This window comes from Danio aesculapii, chromosome 16 (assembly GCF_903798145.1).
Source record: "Danio aesculapii chromosome 16, fDanAes4.1, whole genome shotgun sequence".
Lineage (NCBI taxonomy): Eukaryota > Metazoa > Chordata > Actinopteri > Cypriniformes > Danionidae > Danio > Danio aesculapii.
In genome coordinates this window covers 56273995-56294626 of record NC_079450.1, presented here as the reverse complement: position 1 = coordinate 56294626, position 20632 = coordinate 56273995, and the positions used below count along the sequence as shown (strand labels likewise).

The 20632-nt window shown below is 41.5% G+C and overlaps 1 protein-coding gene across 1 annotated transcript in view; it reads left to right on the top strand.

The window, feature by feature from the left end:
• Window positions 1–15858, top strand: part of LOC130243941 (A disintegrin and metalloproteinase with thrombospondin motifs 16) — an 85737-nt gene extending 69879 nt beyond the window's left edge. The window contains exons 17-23 of the mRNA XM_056476254.1: window positions 189–306; window positions 573–699; window positions 9910–10114; window positions 11945–12127; window positions 12484–12681; window positions 14972–15119; window positions 15478–15858. Of these exons, the coding sequence (XP_056332229.1) occupies window positions 189–306; window positions 573–699; window positions 9910–10114; window positions 11945–12127; window positions 12484–12681; window positions 14972–15119; window positions 15478–15593 (1095 nt within the window). The 3' untranslated portion in view covers window positions 15594–15858. The remainder of the gene's footprint in view (window positions 1–188; window positions 307–572; window positions 700–9909; window positions 10115–11944; window positions 12128–12483; window positions 12682–14971; window positions 15120–15477) is intronic.
• The last annotated feature ends 4774 nt before the right edge of the window (window positions 15859–20632 follow it).

Sequence of the window (20632 nt, the reverse complement as noted above, 5' to 3'; positions counted from 1 at the left end):
AAGCGTCTGGTGCAAATGTCTAAAACTGGTGCAAGTTAAAGTGTCAGAGAGATGAAAGAGTGTGTTTCCTACAGGTGGTTTGTCAAGCCCACTCACCTGTGTGAGGCACACTCTGAATTGCATCATTGCTTGAGGTTGTCATGTGCTGTTGAGTTATCTGTGTTCATTAGTGTGTTTCTCCTGCGCAGGTTCTCCTGCAGGGCTGGAATCCAGGAGTGCAGTGGGAATATACACTGAACAAAGAGCAGAAACACAACTACAGCTGGGCCGTGGTGCGCTCGCAGTGCTCATCCAGCTGTGCCGGAGGTGCTGCGTCCACCATCACACACAACATCCATCATAACACTGTTTTTCCTGTCTTTAAAGGGGACCTGATATGCAAAAATCCTGTCAGATAAAGCAGAATAGGACCCTCTTAAAAATAGCAGGAGCAGATTCAGACATGCCCTATCCTGAATGAGATTCAGTGCACTGCGTGAGGTGTAGTGTGTAGTTTCAGGTCAGATCATCAGATGTAGCTTTAATGTGTATTTGTGTGTGTGTGTGTGTGTGTGTGTGTGTGTATTCCTCAGGTCAGATGGTCAGTAAATCGGTCTGCTACAGGGATCTGAGGTTTCAGGTTAACTCCTCATACTGTAACGCTCGATCTCGTCCGTCCAGCGGCGTATTGTCCTGCAACACACAGCCCTGTCCCGCAAGGTAAAACCCCTGAGCTCCTCTCACCTCGATACACACACCAGTATAAAACACAGACCTTACAGAGGAGGAAACCAGTGATCTGTACTCGTATGTACTTTTATGCCTGACAGAAAAGGGCACTAGATAGGCCAGACCGGGAAGGGCACTAGCTAGTAAACACTGATCAGATGCCTGACAGAGAAGGGCACTAGATAGTAAACACTGATCAAATGCCTAACAGAGAAGGGCACTAGATAGGCCGGACCAGGAAGGGCACTAGCTAGTAAACACTGATCAGACACCTGTCAGAGATGGGCACTAGCTAGTAAACTCTTTTCGGATGCCAGACAGCAGATGCCTGACAGAGAAGGGCCCTAGCTAGGCCGGACAGAGAAGGACACTAGCTAGTAAACACTGATCAGATGCCTGACAGAAAAGGACACTAGCTTGGCTGGACCAGAAAGGGCACTAGATAGTAAACACTGATCAGATGCCTGACAGAAAAGGACACTAGCTTGGCCAGACCCGGAAGGGCACTAGCTAGTAAACACTAATCAGATACCTGACAGAGATGAGCACTAGCTAGTAAACTCTTTTTGGATGCCAGACAGCAGATGCCTGACAGAGAAGGGCCCAAGCTAGGCCGGACAGAGAAGGACACTAGCTAGTAAACACTGATCAGATGCCTGACAGAAAAGGACACTAGCTTGGCTGGACCAGAAAGGGCTCTAGATAGTAAACACTGATCAGATGCCTGACAGAGAAGGACACTAGCTTGGCTGGACCCGGAAGGGCACTAGCTAGTAAACACTAATCAGATACCTGACAGAGATAGGCACTAGCTAGTAAACACTTTTCGGATGCCAGACAGCAGATGCCTGACAGAGAAGGGCCCTAACTAGGCCGGACAGAGAAGCACACTAGCTAGTAAACACTGATCAGATGCCTGACAGAAAAGGACACTAGCTTGGCTGGACCAGAAAGGGCACTAGCTAGTAAACAATTATCAGATGCTAGACAGCAGATGCCTGACAGAGAAGGGCCCTAGCTAGGCCGGGCAGAGAAGGACACTAGCTAGTAAACACTGATCAGATGCCTGACAGAAAAGGGCACTAGCTAGTAAACACTGATCAGATGGCTGACAGAGAAGGACATTAGCTAGGCTGGACTGGAAAGGCCACTAGCTACTAAACACTAATCAGATACCTGACAGAGAAGGGCACTAGCTAGTAAACACTTATCAGATGCCAGACAGAGAAGGGCACTAGCTAGTAAACACTTATCAGATGCCAGACAGCAGATGCCTGACATAGAAGGGCCCTAGCTAGGCCGGACAGAGAAGGACACTAGCTAGTAAACCCTGATCAGATGCCTGACAGAAAAGGGCACTAGTTAGTAAACGCTGATCAGATGTCTAACAGAAAAGGAAACTAGCTAGGCTGGACCAGAAAGGGCACTAGTTAGTAAAAACTGATCAGATGCCTGGCATAGAAGGACACTAGCTAGTAAACACTGATCAGATGCCTGACAGAGAAGAACACTAGATAGGCCGGACTGGAAAGGCCACTAGCTAGTAAACACTAATCAGATACCTGACAGAGAAGGGCACTAGCTAGTAAACACTTATTGGATGCCAGACAGCAGATGCATGACAGAGAAGGGCACTAGCTAGTATTAATTCTTAAATAATACTGGAGAATTCAGATTACGGACAAAGAAAGGCACTAGCTAGTAATCACTGATCAAATGACAGAAAGGGCACTAGCTAGTAAACCTTATTCAGATTCTGGACAGAAAAGGACCGTAGCTAGTAGATTTTAATCAGATGCTGGACAGAGAAGGGCCCTAGCTAGTATTAATTCTTAATTAATTGTAGAGAACTCAGATGGCGGACAGAGACGGACACTAGCTAGTAATCACTGATCAGATCGCTGACATAGAAGCACACTAGCTAGTAAACTCTGATCAGATGCCTGACATAGCAGTGCACTAGCTAGTAAACTCTGATCAGATTAACTGACCTGCTAACGGCTGCGGGTTTGGGTGTGACAGGAGGTGAAAGGTCACTTCGGCAGACTGGCATGTTTTGGGTTTGTCCTGCATTACTCAGATGTTGGCATTAGCGTTGATTTGGGACAGAGACAGTGTGACCTCACATTTCTGACCCCAAATCTGGACAATCGCAAACGAGCCTGAGAAACGTCTGACTGGAGGTTTGTTGTTGTTGTTTGTTGTTGTGGCTTCTATGGTGTTTGGTGATGTCTGAGAGTCAGATGTCAGAGCTGTGATTATTTATTTTACAGAACTGTGCAAAAACCTGTTCTGACAGAATAATTTGAGCTGACACGATGCATACAAGAAAAATACATCATCATCTCTGTAGATCCTCACGCACCACAATTGGTCAATTATGTGACTCATTCCAGAACTGCGAGTACATTTCAACCATTTTCCATTCATTTCTCTTAAACTGGAATGATGTGCAACAGTGAATAATTTACTGTGAACTGAATCCATTGTTAGTGTAAATGAATGCAAAATGCTTAAATTTGATGGGGAACGTTCGATACTGTTATTAATAGTTGTTTAACTTATTGTTAAACTTTTTAAACCACTTAGAGAGTTGACAGTAACAGAGTTGACGATAAGAGAGTTGACGATAACAGGGTTGACTGTAACTGAGTTGACGATAACAGAGTTTACGATAACAAAGATGACGATAACAGAGTTGACGATAACAGAGTTTACGATAACAGAGTTGACGATAACAGAGTTGACGATAACAGAGTTTACGATAACAGAGTTGACGATAACAGAGTTAACGATAACAGAGTAGACGATAACAGAGTTTACGATAACAGAGTTGACGATAACAGAGTTTACGATAACAGAGTTGACGATAACAGAGTTTACGATAACAGAGTTGACGATAACAGAGTTGACGATAAGAGAGTTGACGATAACAGTGTTGACGATAACAGATTTGGAGATAACAGAGTTGACGATAACAGAGTTGACGATAACAGAGTTGACGATAACAGTGTTGACGATAACAGAGTTGACGATAACAGAGTTGACGATAACAGTGTTGACGATAACAGAGTTGACGATAACAGGGTTGACTGTAACTGAGTTGACGATAACAGAGTTTACGATAACAAAGATGACGATAACAGAGTTGACGATAACAGAGTTTACGATAACAGAGTTGACGATAACAGAGTTGACGATAACAGAGTTTACGATAACAGAGTTGACGATAACAGAGTTAACGATAACAGAGTAGACGATAACAGAGTTTACGATAACAGAGTTGACGATAACAGAGTTTACGATAACAGAGTTGACGATAACAGAGTTTACGATAACAGAGTTGACGATAACAGAGTTGACGATAAGAGAGTTGACGATAACAGTGTTGACGATAACAGATTTGGAGATAACAGAGTTGACGATAACAGAGTTGACGATAACAGAGTTGACGATAACAGTGTTGACGATAACAGAGTTGACGATAACAGAGTTGACGATAACAGTGTTGACGATAACAGAGTTGACGATAACAGTGTTGACGATAACAGATTTGGAGATAACAGTGTTGACGATAACAGAGTTGACGATAACAGAGTTGACGATAACAGAGTTGACGATAACAGTGTTGACGATAACAGTGTTGACGATAACAGATTTGGAGATAACAGTGTTGACGATAACAGAGTTGATGATAACAGAGTTGACGATAACAGAGTTGACGATAACAGAGTTGACGATAACAGAGTTGACGATAACGGAGTTGGCTGTAACAGAGTTGACGATAGCAGAGTTGACGATAACAGAGTTGACGATAACAGAGTTAACAATAACAGAGTTGACAATAACAGAGTAGACTGTAACAAGAGTTGACGATAGCAGAGTTAACGATTACAGAGTTGACGATAACAGAGTTGACGATTACAGCGTTGACGATAACAGGGTTGGCTGTAACAGAGTTGACGATAACAGAGTTGACTGTAACAGAGTTGACGATAGCAGAGTTGACGATAACAGAGTTGACGATAACAGAGTTGACGATAACAGAGTTGACAATAACAGAGTTGACAATAACAGAGTAGACTGTAACGAGTTGACGATAGCAGAGTTGATGATAACAGAGTTGATGATTACAGCGTTGACGATAACAGGGTTGGCTGTAACAGAGTTGGCGATAACAGAGTTGACGATAACAGAGTTGACTGTAACAAGAGTTGGCGATAACAGAGTTGACGATAACAAAGTTGTCTGTAACAGCGTCGACGCGTTGACTGTAACAGAGTTGTCTTTAATAGTGTTGACGATAACAGAGTTGGAGATAACAGTGTTGACGATAACAGATTTGGAGATAACAGTGTTGTCTGTAACAGAGTTTATTATAACACGGTTTATGATAACAGATTTGACTGTAACAGAATTGTAAATTACAGCATCTAATCAGAACCAATCGGTTCCCAAAGGATGAAATCATGGATCGCTCTATATTTTTTCTGATTTTAGGACTCATTTTAGGACTCCTTTAACAGTTCCATTCCAGATATTTTTGTCCAGGTCATGGAATATTAGCAGTTTTGTTGCTTTTTAAAGTTTAGTTTCCTTTTTTGAGAATGTATATATTTAAAATGACCACTTCAAAAACTAGGTGTTAAAAAGTAGACGACAAACAGCTAGATGTAAACTGTGTAAAACTTCTATTCTTCCTTAATAGCTCACAATATTAATCTCACATATGAGATTATCTTACAGTTGTTTTTTTAAAGAAGTAATGGAACACACACACACACAGACACACACTGACACACACACACACACACACACACTCATATACAGATACATATGGCCAGATCTCTGACAGCTGGATCAGTTATGGGTCCTGCTTGTGTTTTGTGTAATGCATCAGTGATGAAGGAGCCTCTGCGCTACTGTCAGCGACAGTATCAAACAGCAAATCAGCAAGTGTTGATGTGTTTACAGACAGACAGGCTCCAGGCCCAAACACATGCCTGTCATTACCGTTACATCAGCTGCACGTTCTGATGAAATCATTGATGGGGAAAGATGATCAGTGCGAGATCCAGTTGGCAAATTCTCCTGAAAGTGCAGAGCGATGCTGTGAAAACTCTTTAAAAACCTGACATGAGCATCTGTTGTGCTTCTTCAGACTGATGAAGATCTGCTCTGAGATATCTGCACTGCGCTGTAAAGAAACGCTGTTCCTTCTTACAGTTTTGGCTTGTTTCTATTCCAGATATCTAGAAGTTCTTAAATCAATAAGCTTTTTCTAGACAACAGAAAACATTTTCAGAAATAATGAGTCAAAATTAAACGAGTTTTCTTCTTAAAACAAGTCAAATAATCAGTCAACGGAGGAAGAGAAAGCAAAAACAAGATTATTTTGCTCATCCCATTGGCAGATTATTGTGCTTGTTTGCATATATAGACACACACACATACACACACAAAACAGACACACACACACACACACACACACACCTAATAAAAAAGTGTTTTCTCTGGGCTCTGGTCTGAAGCACCTGTTACAGACATGACATCATGACGCCTACATAGGGACCCTGAATAGACACCAGCACATGTTTGGCTCTAGTGTTAAATGAGGGGAACATGCTGTGACTCACTGAAGTGTGTCCCGTCACCAGAATGAATGAGAACACAAGTGTTTTTAGCTTCTCATGCAGGATTTCACACGGCTGCGCTCCAACATGAGCTCACAAACATGCCGTACAGTCGGGACTGACTCAGGGGAAAAGAAGTGCACTTAACTGTAGTGTACGTTAGATTGTAAAAGAATATTTGTTAGAAACTGTACTGCAGAAAACAGACTCGCGTCAGAAATCAGAGACATGGAAATACACTACCTGACCAAAGTCTTGCCGCCTATCCAAGTTTTAGGAACAGCAGATAATAACTTGACTTCTAGTGTCTCTCTCTCTCTCTCTCTGTCTCTCAGTGTGTGTGTTGTGCCTCATTAACAGGCCTCTGTAAACAGCATTTATTGCCTCACGTTTATCTGATGTCCAGTGTGTGTTTGGCTCGAGCTGTTTGGGTTTACGAGAGGCCAAGGTTAAAGACCTTCCAAACTCAGCAAACAATCACTCTGTTGATGAAGGACACAAACACACACTCACATACGCACACATGCACACTCAAACACACACATACACTCTCACTCACTCACACACAATCACTCTGTTGATGAAGGACACAAACACGCACTCACATACACACACATACACACTCAAACACACACATGCGTGCACACATACACACTCAAACACACACATACACTCTCACTCACACACAATCGCTCTGTTGATGGACACAATCACACACACATACACACACACCCATGCACACACATACACACTCACTCACACACACATACACATTTACTTTCTTACTCACACACACATACAGTGCACACTCAAATGCACAGATACACAGTCACTCACTTATACACGCTTCCTCACACACTCACACACACCGTCAGTGACTTGAACTAGAGATTCTTTCGATGCACACATGCTGTATCAGTTACTTTATTATAGGATTTGAACTCTTTGATCTGAGGCCCTGGAGATGCTTTAATATGTTCTGACATTCATGTGTGTGTGTGTTTTGTAAATATATTAATGACTAAGACTGATACACACACTCACCGGCCACTTTATTAGGTACACCTGTCCAACTGCTCATTACCCATCTTCTGATGGCTACTTCCAGCAGGATAACACACCATGTCATAAAGCTCCAATCATCTCAGACTGGTTTCTTGAACATGACAATGAGTTCACTCTACTCAAATGGCCTCCACAGTCACCAGAGCTCAATCCAATAGAGCATCTTTGGGATGTGGTGGAACGGGAGATTGGCATCATGGATGTGCAGCCGACAAATCTGCAGCAACTGTGTGATGCTATCATGTCAATATGGAGCAAAATCTCTGAGGAATATTTCCAGTAGCTTGTTGAATCTCTGCCATGAAGGATTAAGGCAGGTCTGAAGGCAAAAGAGGTCCAACCCGCTACAAGTAAGGTGTACCTAATAAAGTGGCCAGTGAATGTATATATACTGCACTGATTGGTCAGAAGTCCCCCAAAATCAAAAAGCAATGTATTTGTTATTATCTTTTTATATCAGTCAATATTTAGTCAATTTCGTGAGCTAAAATGATTGCTTCATCAGCTCCACTCTTAAGTCTTCATCTGAATGCAGACTCAGGTATTCGAGGGCACTGCATTAATGTGATCTTCTGTCCTCAGTGCCAGACGGGTCACGTAATAAAAACATTACATCATGGAAATAAGTGGAGGATCACATTTAGAGCCTGACATCACGGCAGACTGAAGCAGAAGGTTAATGTCGGTCATGTACATGTATTAAAATAAACACAGGCTCGTTCTGAAAACATACCCTCGTATGCATTTCTGGAGATCTCGAATTATGTAGCCAGAGGTACGTATGGCTGCATTTCGTCTTTAAAATGAATGCTATAGGGTGGTTCCTTTTCACTTTTACCAGTTGACTGCTTACCTCCATGTGGACGGCTTTTCCACTGTTACCAGTTTGTCAAGTGGCTCACAGCATAGATTGGCAGAGGGTTCGAATCTGGCTAAGAACGGTTCCAGAAAGCAGGTAAGACAAAAACAAAAGGCAAAAAATAAAATAAAGAAGTAAATAATCAGGGTGAGAATGTGGTAAGATCACAAAATTTGGTAAAAACCAGGCAGCTGTGAGGGCTTTCCTGTTTCTGGATTGCTTTTGAAAACACTGTCGGGTGGGGTTAAGCAAGGCGATGATTGGGTCAAGCTGTGTTTTTAAAAACCCTATTGGTTGGGTTTTAGGAAGGAGCATGGTAGGTCAGTCAGTCGACAGTGGCCTCTGGTGGATTTAGACGAGAGGAGCAGGCATGAATGGCACTCATGAGAGAAATTTGACATCTGAAAAGGCTTTTGGTGGATTCACTAAAACTGCAACTAAACGTACCTCCTGGGATGTATTTGGCGCTCTACAGAAATGCATACAGGGGTACGTAATCAGAATGAGCCTGGGTTGTCCATCTTACAGGGATTCAATAAGGAAACAATGTTTACCTGTGAATGTACCACAAATCATGTTACATTTGTTTTCTTCAACCTTAAATAATATCTTAATATCTCAATATTGTTCTGTCTTATGTAAAAGTACTTGTATAGTTTGTCTTAGGCTATGTGTAGAGTTAAGTATGTACAGTATATGTACAGCTTGTATATTTAGATTACCGCTCTGGTATGTTAGCTTTAAAATAGCATTGTGTTCATGTTTATGATTATGTTTATTTATGTAGCACCGTGGCAGCATGGTGGTGCAGTGAGTAGCACAATCACCTCACAGCAAGAAGGTCACTGGTTCGAGTCTCGGCTGGGTCAGTTGGTGTTTCTGTGTGGAGTTTGCGTGTTCTCCCGGTGTTGGCGTGGGTTTCTTCTGGGTGCTCCGGTTTCCCCCACAGTCCAAACACATGTGCTATAGAGGAATTGATCAACTAAATTCGCCGTAGTGTATGTGAGTGTGTGGGTGTTTCCCAGTGTTGGGTTGCGGCTGGAAGGGCATCTGCTGCGTAAAACATATGCTGAATAAGTTGGCGGTTCATTCCCCTGTGGCGACCCCAGATTAATAAAGGGACTGAGCCAAAAAGAAAATGAATGATTGAATGAATGTAGCACCGTGGTCCTGCAAGACAACATTTCGTTCCTCTGTATGTCCACACATGTAGCAGAATGACAATAAAGCTCGACTTGAACTTGACTGGACTTTGAACTGGAATAAATAAACCATAGTTAATTTTACACCGATAACCAGTGTTAAATCTACACTCACCATAGCGGTGCATTGTGGGAAAGCCCGTTCTGACTGCATTCATTCAGATTGCTGGGTAGATGTAACCCAGCGCTGGGTCAAATATGACCTAACCCAACTAAAATTTTACATTTAAAATTGAAAAATATCAACCCAGTGTTTGACCCAACGATGAGTTACAACAACCCAGCAGATTTTTAAGGTGGAATACCACACTATTTATTTTTCTCTACACTCTGAAAAATCGAATAACTAATAAATCTAATCACTAATAACTCTTGTAACCGTGTGTGTGTGTGTGTGTGTGTGTGTGTGTGTGTGTGTGTGTGTGTGTGTGTGTGTTCTCAGCTGGAGTGTGCAGGACTGGAGCCCCTGCAGCCGCAGTTGTGGATCTGGACAGCAGGTCCGACGTGTGATGTGTGTGCAGAAAACCGGCCCGGATCAGCTGGAGACTGTGGCCGATGCTCAGTGTCCACAGCCAGCACCGGCACACACACACTCCTGCAACACACACTCCTGCCCACCGGCGTGGAGCGCTGGAGCCTGGACACAGGTCAGAGAACCCCTCAAAACACTCGGCACACTTCTGATCCACTTTCTAATAACTGATTTCTTTTCTCTTTGCCATGATGACAGCACAGTCTTCAAGACACTAGTATTCAGCTCAAAGTGACATTTAAAGGCCTAACTAGGTCAATAAGGTTAAGTTCGGGTAATTAGGCAAGCCATTGTATAACAGTGGTGTAATGTGAATGGGGACACTGACAACTGAGTTGCGGATTAGAGAATGAACAGGCAAGCCTCGGTCAACACAGGGGCAAACAGATGTATACAGGCAAATCCAGAGTCGTGGTCAATACACAGGCGAATGGTCAGTACAGGCAGGCAGCAGGCAACGTAAACAAACAAACAAACAAGGTGATGGTCAAACATGACAAAGCAAGGCAAGGGTAAATGCATCAAAATGTTCACAAAGACAGGATAACAAGACTCAGCCCTGATGTGTGTGTGTGCGTGTGCTGTATAAATAGTCCTTGTAGTCAGTTCGTTAGCAGCTCTCAGCCTTGAGTGTGTGTAATCTAGCAAATGAGGAACAGGTGTGTGTGAGATGTGCGTGACTGGAACTTGTAGTCCATATACCGGCAGATTTGTAGTCTTTTAGCGATCTGCATGTTTACCAATGATCTGCAGCCGCTAGATCGCTGGAGATCATAACAAGTGGTTTGTTCTGTAGACAATCCAAAACTAATATTGCTTAAGGGGAGCTAATAATATTGACCTTAAAATAATTTTAATACAATTAAAAACTGATTTTATTCTAGCTGAAATAAACAAAATAAGACTTTCTCCAGAAGAAAAAATATTGTAGGAAATACTGTGAGAAATTCCTGAATCTGTTCAACATCATTTGGGAAATATTGGAAGAAGAGGACAAGAGAGAGTGAGCAATTTTGACTTCAGCTCTATAAACATAGTGCATTTCTGAAGTGTGCTTCACACAGGTGAGTGGGCCTGACAAACCACCTGTAGATACACACTTCTCTCTCTAAATAAAATAAAAACACCCCCCTTATCCCTTATCTATCTCACCACTAACAGTTTGTATAATCAGCACTTGTAGTGTGTATTGCCTCTTCTTGATGAATCGCTGAATGCCTCCTCTATTGTAAGCTGCTTTGGACAAAAGCATCGGTAACACTTTATAATAACAATGAAGGTTCATTCATTCATTTTCCTTCAGCTTAGTCCCTTATTTATCAGGGGTCGCCACAGCGAAATGAACCAACAACTATTCCAGCATATGTTTTACGCAGCGGATGCCCTTCCAGCGGCAACCCAGTGCTGGGAAACACCCATACACACTCATTCACACACACTACAAGCAATGTAGTTAATCAGTTCAGCTATAGCGTAAGTGTCTGGACTGTTGGGGAAACCGGAGCACCCGGAGGAAACGCACGCCAACACGGGGAGAACATGCAAACTCCACACAGAAATGACCACTGATTCAGCCCGGACTCGAACCAGTGACCTTTGTGATGTGAGGTGTGCTAACCACCGTGTTGCCCTGTAAAGCATTTATTAACACACAGAGTAGCCATTACTATATGCCTGAACATGTATAATGTTAATTTGAATAGTTTATTGATCATTTACTATTGTTATTATTCATTATTAATAATTATTATTAAATTATAAACTGTTATTATTAATAATAATTTTATGAAATGATGAATTAACTGTTTGTTAATGCTTAATAGATGATTTATAGTGTGCAGTATTTACCAAAGCTCCTGCTAAATGACTAAATATTGATGTGTGTGTGTGTGTTTGTGTGTGTGTGTGTTTGTGTGTGTGTGTGTGTGTGTTTTGTTCTCTGCAGTGTTCTCGTAAGTGTGGTAAGGGTGTGATGAAGCGTCCGGTGCTGTGTGTGCTCAGTAATGGAGCTGTTCTGCCGGACTCGTCCTGCGCTGATCTGCTCAAACCCAGCGTTCAGGAGATCTGCTTCATCAAACACTGCAGAAAACAGCGCAAGGCTCAGTGGTTCGTCTCTACATGGACACCGGTGAGGAAAACACACATAACACACTGCAAAACACTAGAGTAAACAGAGTTTTTGTCTTGTTTCTTGTCCAAATATCTAACAATTCTTAAATCATGAAGCATTTTCTAGACATGTAATAAATGTTGTGTTGTTCTGAGAAATAAAAGGTCAAAATTTAGTGAGTTTTTCCTTAAAATGAGCTTTTATTTAGCTTGTTTTAAAGTAAAACTCACCTAATTTTAACTCATTATTTCTAAAAACAAGACAATAATTTCACTTCTCCAGAAAATACTTCTTGATTTAAGAATCTTTAGATATTAAGTAAGAAAAGTAGTGTATTGCAATTGCACTGAGTGTACTGTGGTATTGTTGTGCAGTGTTCAGTGTCGTGTGGTGAAGGCCTGCAGCAGCGTGTGGTGAAGTGCGCAGAGAAGGATTACTCTGGAAAATATCGAGAGCTGTCACTAAAGAAATGCCAGCATGTGTCCAGGCCGTCGGTGGATCTGCAGAGAGTGTGTGTTCAGGCCGAGTGTCCGGCAGCGGGGACACTCTGGTACTCATCGCCCTGGTCTCAGGCAGGTCCATTCACTAAAAATCATGTTTCTAGTCCAAATATCAAACATTTCTTAAATCAATATGCATTTTCTGGATAAGCAAAACAACATAGTCTTGTTTTCAGAAATAATGAGTCAAAATGAAGCGAGTTTTTACTTAAAATAAGCTAAATAATCTGACCATGAGGTAAGCAGAACAACATATTACTTATTATTTCTGAAAACAATAATATTTTTGCTTGTCTAGAAAATGATTCTTGATTTAAGACTTTTTTAAAGATATTTGACCTATAAACAACACAAATGTAATGTATATTTTGGTTCCTTTTCTGTATCGTGAATGTCTGGCGATCATTGCTGGCTGTAGAGGATTTCATCTCAAATATTTTCATTTGTGTTTTGAAGATGAACAAAAGTCTCAGAGGATTGAAATGACATGAGGATGATTAATTAATAGCAGAACTTTCATTTTTGGTTGAACTGACCCTTTTAATACTCTTCAATTGGAATTAATTTGCGTTATGAATAGCTAGGGGCCCTATCATACCCCTGGCGCATTAAGGCGCAAGACATACATGGTGTGATTTATTGCTATTTTCAGACCAGCGCAACTGTAATTTCAATGTTTTGAGTTACGTTGTTTAAATAGTAAATCCGTTTGCGCCACTCTGTGGACTCATGTGTGTGCTGGTCTATAAAGGAGGTGTGTTAAGGCGCATTGTTGGAGCGCTGCTATTCTGAGGAACTGAAATAGACTGCACCATTGACCAACTGAAAGCTGCAGTAAAGTCCAGCAGAGTGTGTTAGTTAGTGTTAGTCCAAACACTTACACACTGCTGAATACACACAGGATGATCAGCAACACACAAATATCTTTACAGATGAAAACAATTAAAGGATTAAAATGATCCAGAAATGATGATGTTCTACATCAATATAAACAGCACTGCCTCCATGCCTTCTTCACCTCGGGGGGCTTTTTCAGTTCATTCATGACGATCTGCATCTGTATAATGTGATTATTATCAGCAGGATTATTGATTATCTGCAGATTTATATCTGTTTTAATAAACACACGTGTAGATTTGTCCAGCTGTGGGGTTTTGGAGACGTCTGCATCACCATATGGGGCATAAGAACAGGACGTGTGTTTGGATATAACTCAGTGTTTTGACCACACTTCATTATTATTGATCATTTATTCCTCTGCTGGAGATTAGAACTGAATTTAGAAATAGTTTAGGCACAAATCTTTGCGCTTAACAAAGGAGATTAAATATGTGGGCTGATGGATGTGTTCAGTGGAGTGAGTTTCCTAAGTAAAGGAGTAAAGTAAAGAGAAAGTAAAGAGGCTGAATGGAGGAGGCTTGTTCTTCATCCTCGTGCTGCAGATGCTCTGTTTTACTGTTTTCTCGCTAGTGAAGCGTTCAGTTTTTACACTTACAAAGTCACCATGTAAATAGCAAATGTGCCATGGCGCGACGCAACTGACTCTTAAAGGGAATGAGAGACGAGACTCTGATTGGTTTATTGCACACTATGCTCAAAACACACCCAGAACTCATTAAGAGAATAAGCTCAACCCTGTTAGACCATGCGCCAGGGCACGGAGCGGATTATTGAGTCCTTAAAATAGCAAAAGTGGATTCGGATACGTCCTTAATGCTTTTGCGTTTTAGACTTTGCGCTTAGATCGTTAAAAGTTGCGATTATTTAAATAAAAATTAATTCATTAATTAAATAAAATGACATCATAATGACAATTAGCAACTTTTAGCAGCAAATTGTTCCGCCTTTAGCAACTTCCTCTGGAAACTAGTCAGCAATTAGTGTTTACTGTCAAATGAGAAATCGTCCATCCATTCAATTATTTTCTTTTCGGCTTAGTCCCTTTATTAACCTGGGGTCACCACAGTGGAATGAACCGCCAACTATTCCAGCATATGTTTTACGCAGCGGATGCCCTTCCAGCTGCAACCCATCACTGGGAAACATCCATACACACTCATTCACGCACATACACTACGGATAATTTAGCCGACCATATTCCCCTATAGCACATGTGTTTGGACTGTGGGGGAAACCGAAGCACTCGGTGGAAACCCACACCAACACGGGGAGAACATGCAAACTCCACACAGAAATGCCAACTGACCCAGCCGAGGCTCGAACCAGCAACCTTCTTGCCGTGAGGTGATTGTGCTACCCAGGCAGCCCAGAAACCGTCAATTTTATTCAAAATATAATAGTGAATGTTTTGTGAATACAGCCTCTAATGTTAACCATGGTGTGTGTGTGTGTGTGTGTGCAGTGTACGGTGTCGTGTGGTGGAGGTGTTCAGATACGCTCAGTGCAGTGTCTCTCGCTGGGATGTCCTGCCTCTGGATGTGTCCTGCAGATGAAGCCGCTCATGTCTCAGGCCTGCAACACAGCCTTCTGCCCCCAGCCGGCGCACAACGGTCTGTACACACTGATAAAAGTGCTTCCTACACAACGTTTTGGTCTTGTTTATAGTCCAAATATCTAAAGATTCTTAAATCAAGAAGCATTTTCTAGACAAGTTCAAATTCTAGTCTTGTTTTCATGAATAATGAGTCAAAAATAAGTGAGGTTTTCCTTAAAACAAGCTAAATGCAGTGGCAATGGGGGAAGAACAATAATAGTGTGTCAAAATAAAGAACTAGATTATTTCTCTTCCCCTGTTGTCAGATTATTTAGCTTGTTTTAATTAAAAACTCGCTTCATGTTGACTCATTATTAAGACTATGAGTGAGATGTGTCTCTGCTGTGAGTGTGTGACCCAGTGTGTGTGTGCAGATGTGGTGTGTAAGGATCACTTCAGCTGGTGTTATCTGGTGCCCCAGCATGGCGTCTGCAACCACAAGTTCTACGGGAAGCAGTGCTGCAAATCCTGCCAGCAGAGCAAACCCTGAGCAGCTCAGATGGAGACGCTTGAGCCAGAAATGAAGACGCAGATATGCACAAACTCCCAGACAGAACACACTTTCACCATGCACAGACTTTCCATAAAGAGATGGTGTGTGAACAGACCCCTTTTTAAAATACTGGTAAATTCGGATATGTTTGTGTGGGACGGCCCTCGATAGCGGAGAGACTGCAGGAGACGAAGACCACAGAGCAAAAAAGACTCCTTACATTGTGTTTGCCAGAGCTTCAGACAGCATCATCATCATCATCATCCTCATCATCCGTAAATATAAACCAGACTCGATCCATGTGGCGAAATGCATGGACAAGTGTTTGGTTGTTTCTTGAACGTGCCTCAAAATAATCTCATGTGCAACACGTAAATGAGCTTTAAGGGTTAGTTCACGCGAGACTGAAAGTCACTCTCCCTCCATGTGTTTGACTTTCTTGTTTCAGTCGAATCCATTCACTCATTCATTTGTCCCTTATTTATCAGGTGTCCCCACAGGTAAACAAACCGCCAACTATTCTAGCGGATGCCCTTCCAGCTGCAACCCAGTTCTGGGAAACACCCATACACACTCATTAACACACACACACTCATACACTACAGCCAGTGTAGTTCATCAATTCAATCCCGGAGGAAACCCACACCAACACGGGGAGAACATGCAAACTCCACACAGAAATGCCAACTGACCCAACTGACAAATGCCAGCTGAGGCTTGAACCAGTGACCTTCTTGCTGTGAGGTGACAGTGCTAATCACTAAGACACTGTGTCGCCCTTTATATATATATATATCTTTCTTCACTATTTTACAATAGCTATAGTTGAGCAGTGACACATGCTAATGTAAAGGAAGGGAATGCATTGATTTAATATGCTCTAAAGTAAAATACAATGAAAGCATTGCATTTATATCACATTAGAGAGCAAAGGGTGGTGGTCTTCTTTCAGGCTGCCATTGTATAACTGGTCTAACTTCTATAAAAAGGTCAGGATAATTTTTAAAATACGTCCCAATTAGATTCGACTGAAAGAAGAAAGTCTTGTATGCTTTGAGGGTGAGAAAATCATGGGATAATGCCAACACAGGCTCACTCTGAAAATGTAGCCCTATATAGATTTCTGGAGATCGTGAATTATGTAGCCGGAGGTACGTATGGCTGCATTTCATCTACAAAATGAATGCTATGGGACGGTATGACGGCGTTCTCTTTCGCACTTACCAGCTAACCGCTTACCTCTGTGTGGACGGCTTCCCACTGTTACCAGTTTGTCCAATAGTTTGCCATGCATGTTAGTGTACTTGAGACGTAGAGCGGAGTTGACCACGACGATGGGGTTCGATTCCGGCAAAAAAACGATTCCAGAAAGCAGGAAAAACTAAAACAAAAGACAAAAATTAAAATAAAGAAGTAAATAGCAGGGTGAGAATGTGGTAAAATCTAAAAACGTGGTAAAAATCAGGCAGCCACGAGGACTTTTCTTTTTCTGGATTGCTTTTTAAAGCTGTCGGTTGGATTTCGGGAAGTGGGTGGGCGAGTCAATCGGTGCTTTTTGAAAACACTATCGGTTGGGGTTAGGGAGGAGGAGGGTGGGTCAGTAGATCGGTCAGTCAGTCAGTCGACAGCGGCCTCTGGTGGATTTATGTGAGAACACCAGGCGAGATTGGCACTCAGAAGAGAAATTTGAGATCTGAAAACGTGTACACAGCGGCCTCTAGTGGATTTGTGAAAACAAAAACTGCAAACCAACGTATCTCCTGGGACATATTTGCCGCTCTCCAGAAATGTGTACAGGGGTACGTTTTCAGAGTGAGCCTGGGTTGGATCATTTTCATTTTTGGGTGAACGGATCCTTTAATGCATCTCACAGCAGGGAGAATATGACTTCATGTAGTAGAGCTACATTCATTTTTGGTGCTATATGCTAACATTAACATGAGAAGAATGAGTGCTTTTGGATGATCGATACGCTGCGAAAACAACGCTGTCCTTACTTAGAGTTTTTGTCTTGTATTTAGTCCAAATATACTAACAAAATTCTTAAATCAAGAAGCATTTTCTAGACAAGCAAAACATATGGTCATGTTTTAAGAACAAATACATCCAAATTAAGAGAGTTTTGTCATTAAAACAAGCAAAATAAACTTATTTCAAAGTGAAAACCAGATTATTGACAGATTAATTTGCTTGTTTTAAGGAGAAACTCACTTTATTTTTTACTCACTAGTTCTGAAAACTCCACAATATTTGTTACTTGTCCTGAAAATGCTTCTTAACTATTTAATTTGGGAAAATTTGCCCTAGAAACAAGACAAAAACTCTAAGTAAGAGGTTTTTATTTTATTATTTGCATTGTATTCTCTTATTTATTAACTATACTTGCAGTATGATATTCTGCTGTAATGTTATTATGTTTAACATCGTTTAGCTTTGTGTTTAAATGCACGATTGGTTATGTTTGTACACTTGATCGTGTCTTCACAGTACTGTTTCTTATTTAGGTTTCGAGGAAAACAAAATGCCAATTAAACTAATAGGCGAGAGTTTAATGAAGTGTCACGTTTAACAGAGTCAGCTCTCTCGGCGGGATGTTTTTAGCATCCGCACCACTGCCAAGAGCTGTAAATCTGTCTGATGAAGAGGAGAAATGTACATGAAAGACTCCGGCGTCTCACGATGTGTCTTTTGAAGATGCGTTGATCATTTACAGTATTTGCTTTTATTGATCAACAGCAGTAGATGAATGTAATCGCATGTCCACAGCCAATGGTACACTCCAAAAAATGACCTTCAGACTACTTAAAATGAGCTGAAACAACAGAATTATTACGTTTTTGGGACAACTTAAGTGTTTTATGTTCAATCTACTTAAATTTGTCAAAACTATTGAGTTAACTTAATCGATTTGAGTTGGGATGACGTGTGCGGAACCCTGCATTTTATACAGTGTATCGTGAAGAGTTGAGTGGGAGATCTTATAAAAACTTGACGTGTGTCATATTAGCATAGTGTTGTCTTTCTCGCTTGGCTTAAAGGGGAGCTATTGTGCACTTTTATAAGGGGTTTAAACATGGTTATATGAATATAACCAGCTTTTAATAGTAAACATTACTTAATTCTGTTATTTCTAATCAGACTTGATATAAACAGTCTGCAGAAACACTTTCTCTGGTTGTACATGTCATCAGAGGGGGAAAGCCCCGCCCATTACTCTCCCTCATTAGCATAAACAGCAGCCCTGAGTGAGAAACAGCCGTCTGTCCATTAGCCATTAGAGTGTTTGAGCTGCTGAAGATAATGTCAGCATAGACTAAGAAGATTATAGATGTGGAGTTTTAGATGAACAGCGACAGGAGCGACATAGACTGACTGAAGCGTGAAGCACACACTGACACTGAAGCACACATGCAGACCTGACCAGCACTGACAACACAGATAGTGCTGTTTTACATCTGTCACTATGCTTATGCATATGCATCTGTAACTCCGCCCTCTTTTAAAAAGAGCACAATCTCATTTGCATTTAAAGATGCTCTCTAACTCTCTGAAACTGACTCTTTTAGGCTTTGATCCTTACTGTGGCGTTTTGGTGACTGTCGCTTTAAATTCAAATGAGATTGTGCTCTTTTCAGAAGAGGGCGGAGCTACAGACGCCTAGCATAGTGGCAGGTTCAAAATGGACAGACGACTGCTTCTCACTCAGGGCTGTTTATGCTAATGAAAGAGAGATGGTCACTAGTGGGCGGGGTTTTCCCCGTCTGATGACACGTACAAAGCGAGAATGTCAATCAAAGTGTTTCTGCAGACTGTTTATATCAAGTTTAATCATAAAATAATAGAATTAATAGACTTTTAGCATTAGAGGCTGGATATATTCACACTCTGCTGCAACACAACTGTGATTAAACCCCTTATAAAACCTCCAGGACTCTTTACCCCCTCAGAGATGCCCTAAAGTCAAGATACTTAAGGATTTTCATGCAGCCGGGAACAGATACGTATGTGAACAGGCTTGGCTATAGCGCTGACTCAAAGTTTTTCTTCTTCTTCATTTGTGCTATTGTTTCCAGATGGAGTCAGATGAGGCCACTGGAGCGCCATCAGCAGAATATATGACTGAATCTGAGCCTTTCACACACTTTTAATGCACTTTTGAAGACTTTAGCAGAAAGCGCGTACATCATGCTATGTTATTAATCTCTCAAGGCATTCGGTAAGACTAAAACCATGTTTTAAAGTGTTTTGATTGTTCAGAGTATTTCTGTTATTGAGATTATTGATCTGCACAAACCTTTAACACTCGCTAAAACTTTACAATTAAATGTGCTGGTACTTTTCTGCTGCCGATAAAGCTGCTGAACAGGTTTAATGCAGCTTAGAGGTGGAATGAATGCATTTACACTGCAATTAATGTTATATAAATGTACACTACCTGACAGAAGTCTTGTGGTGGATCCCAGTTGTGAGAGCAACACATAATTAATTAGACTTCGAGTTGATCATTTGGAAAAGTGTCAGAAGGTGGATTTCTCTGCTGGATCATCTGTTGATCTGCATCCAAATCATCACCAATACTGCAGAAGACCTACTGGAAGCAGAATAGAGCCAAGATTCTCACAGAAATCAGTCAAGTTTGGTAAAGGAGAAATCATGGTTTGGGGTTACATTGAGTACGGGGAGATCTGCAGAGTGGATGATCAACATCAACAGCCTGAGGTATCAAGACATTTGTGCTGCCCATTACATTACAAACCACAGGAGAGGGTGAATTCTCCAGCAGGATAGCGCTCCTTCTCATACTTCAGCCTCCACATCAAAGCTCCTGAAAGCAAAGAAGGTCAAGGTGCTCCAGGATTGGCCAGCCCAGTCACCAGAGATGAACATTATTGAGCACATCTGGGGTAAGATGAAGGAGGAGGCGTTGAAGATGAACACAAAGACTCTTGATGAACTCTGGGAGTCCTGCAAGAAGGCTTTCTTCGCCATTCCAGATGACTTTATTAATCAGTGATTGGAGTCATGTCAGAGATGTA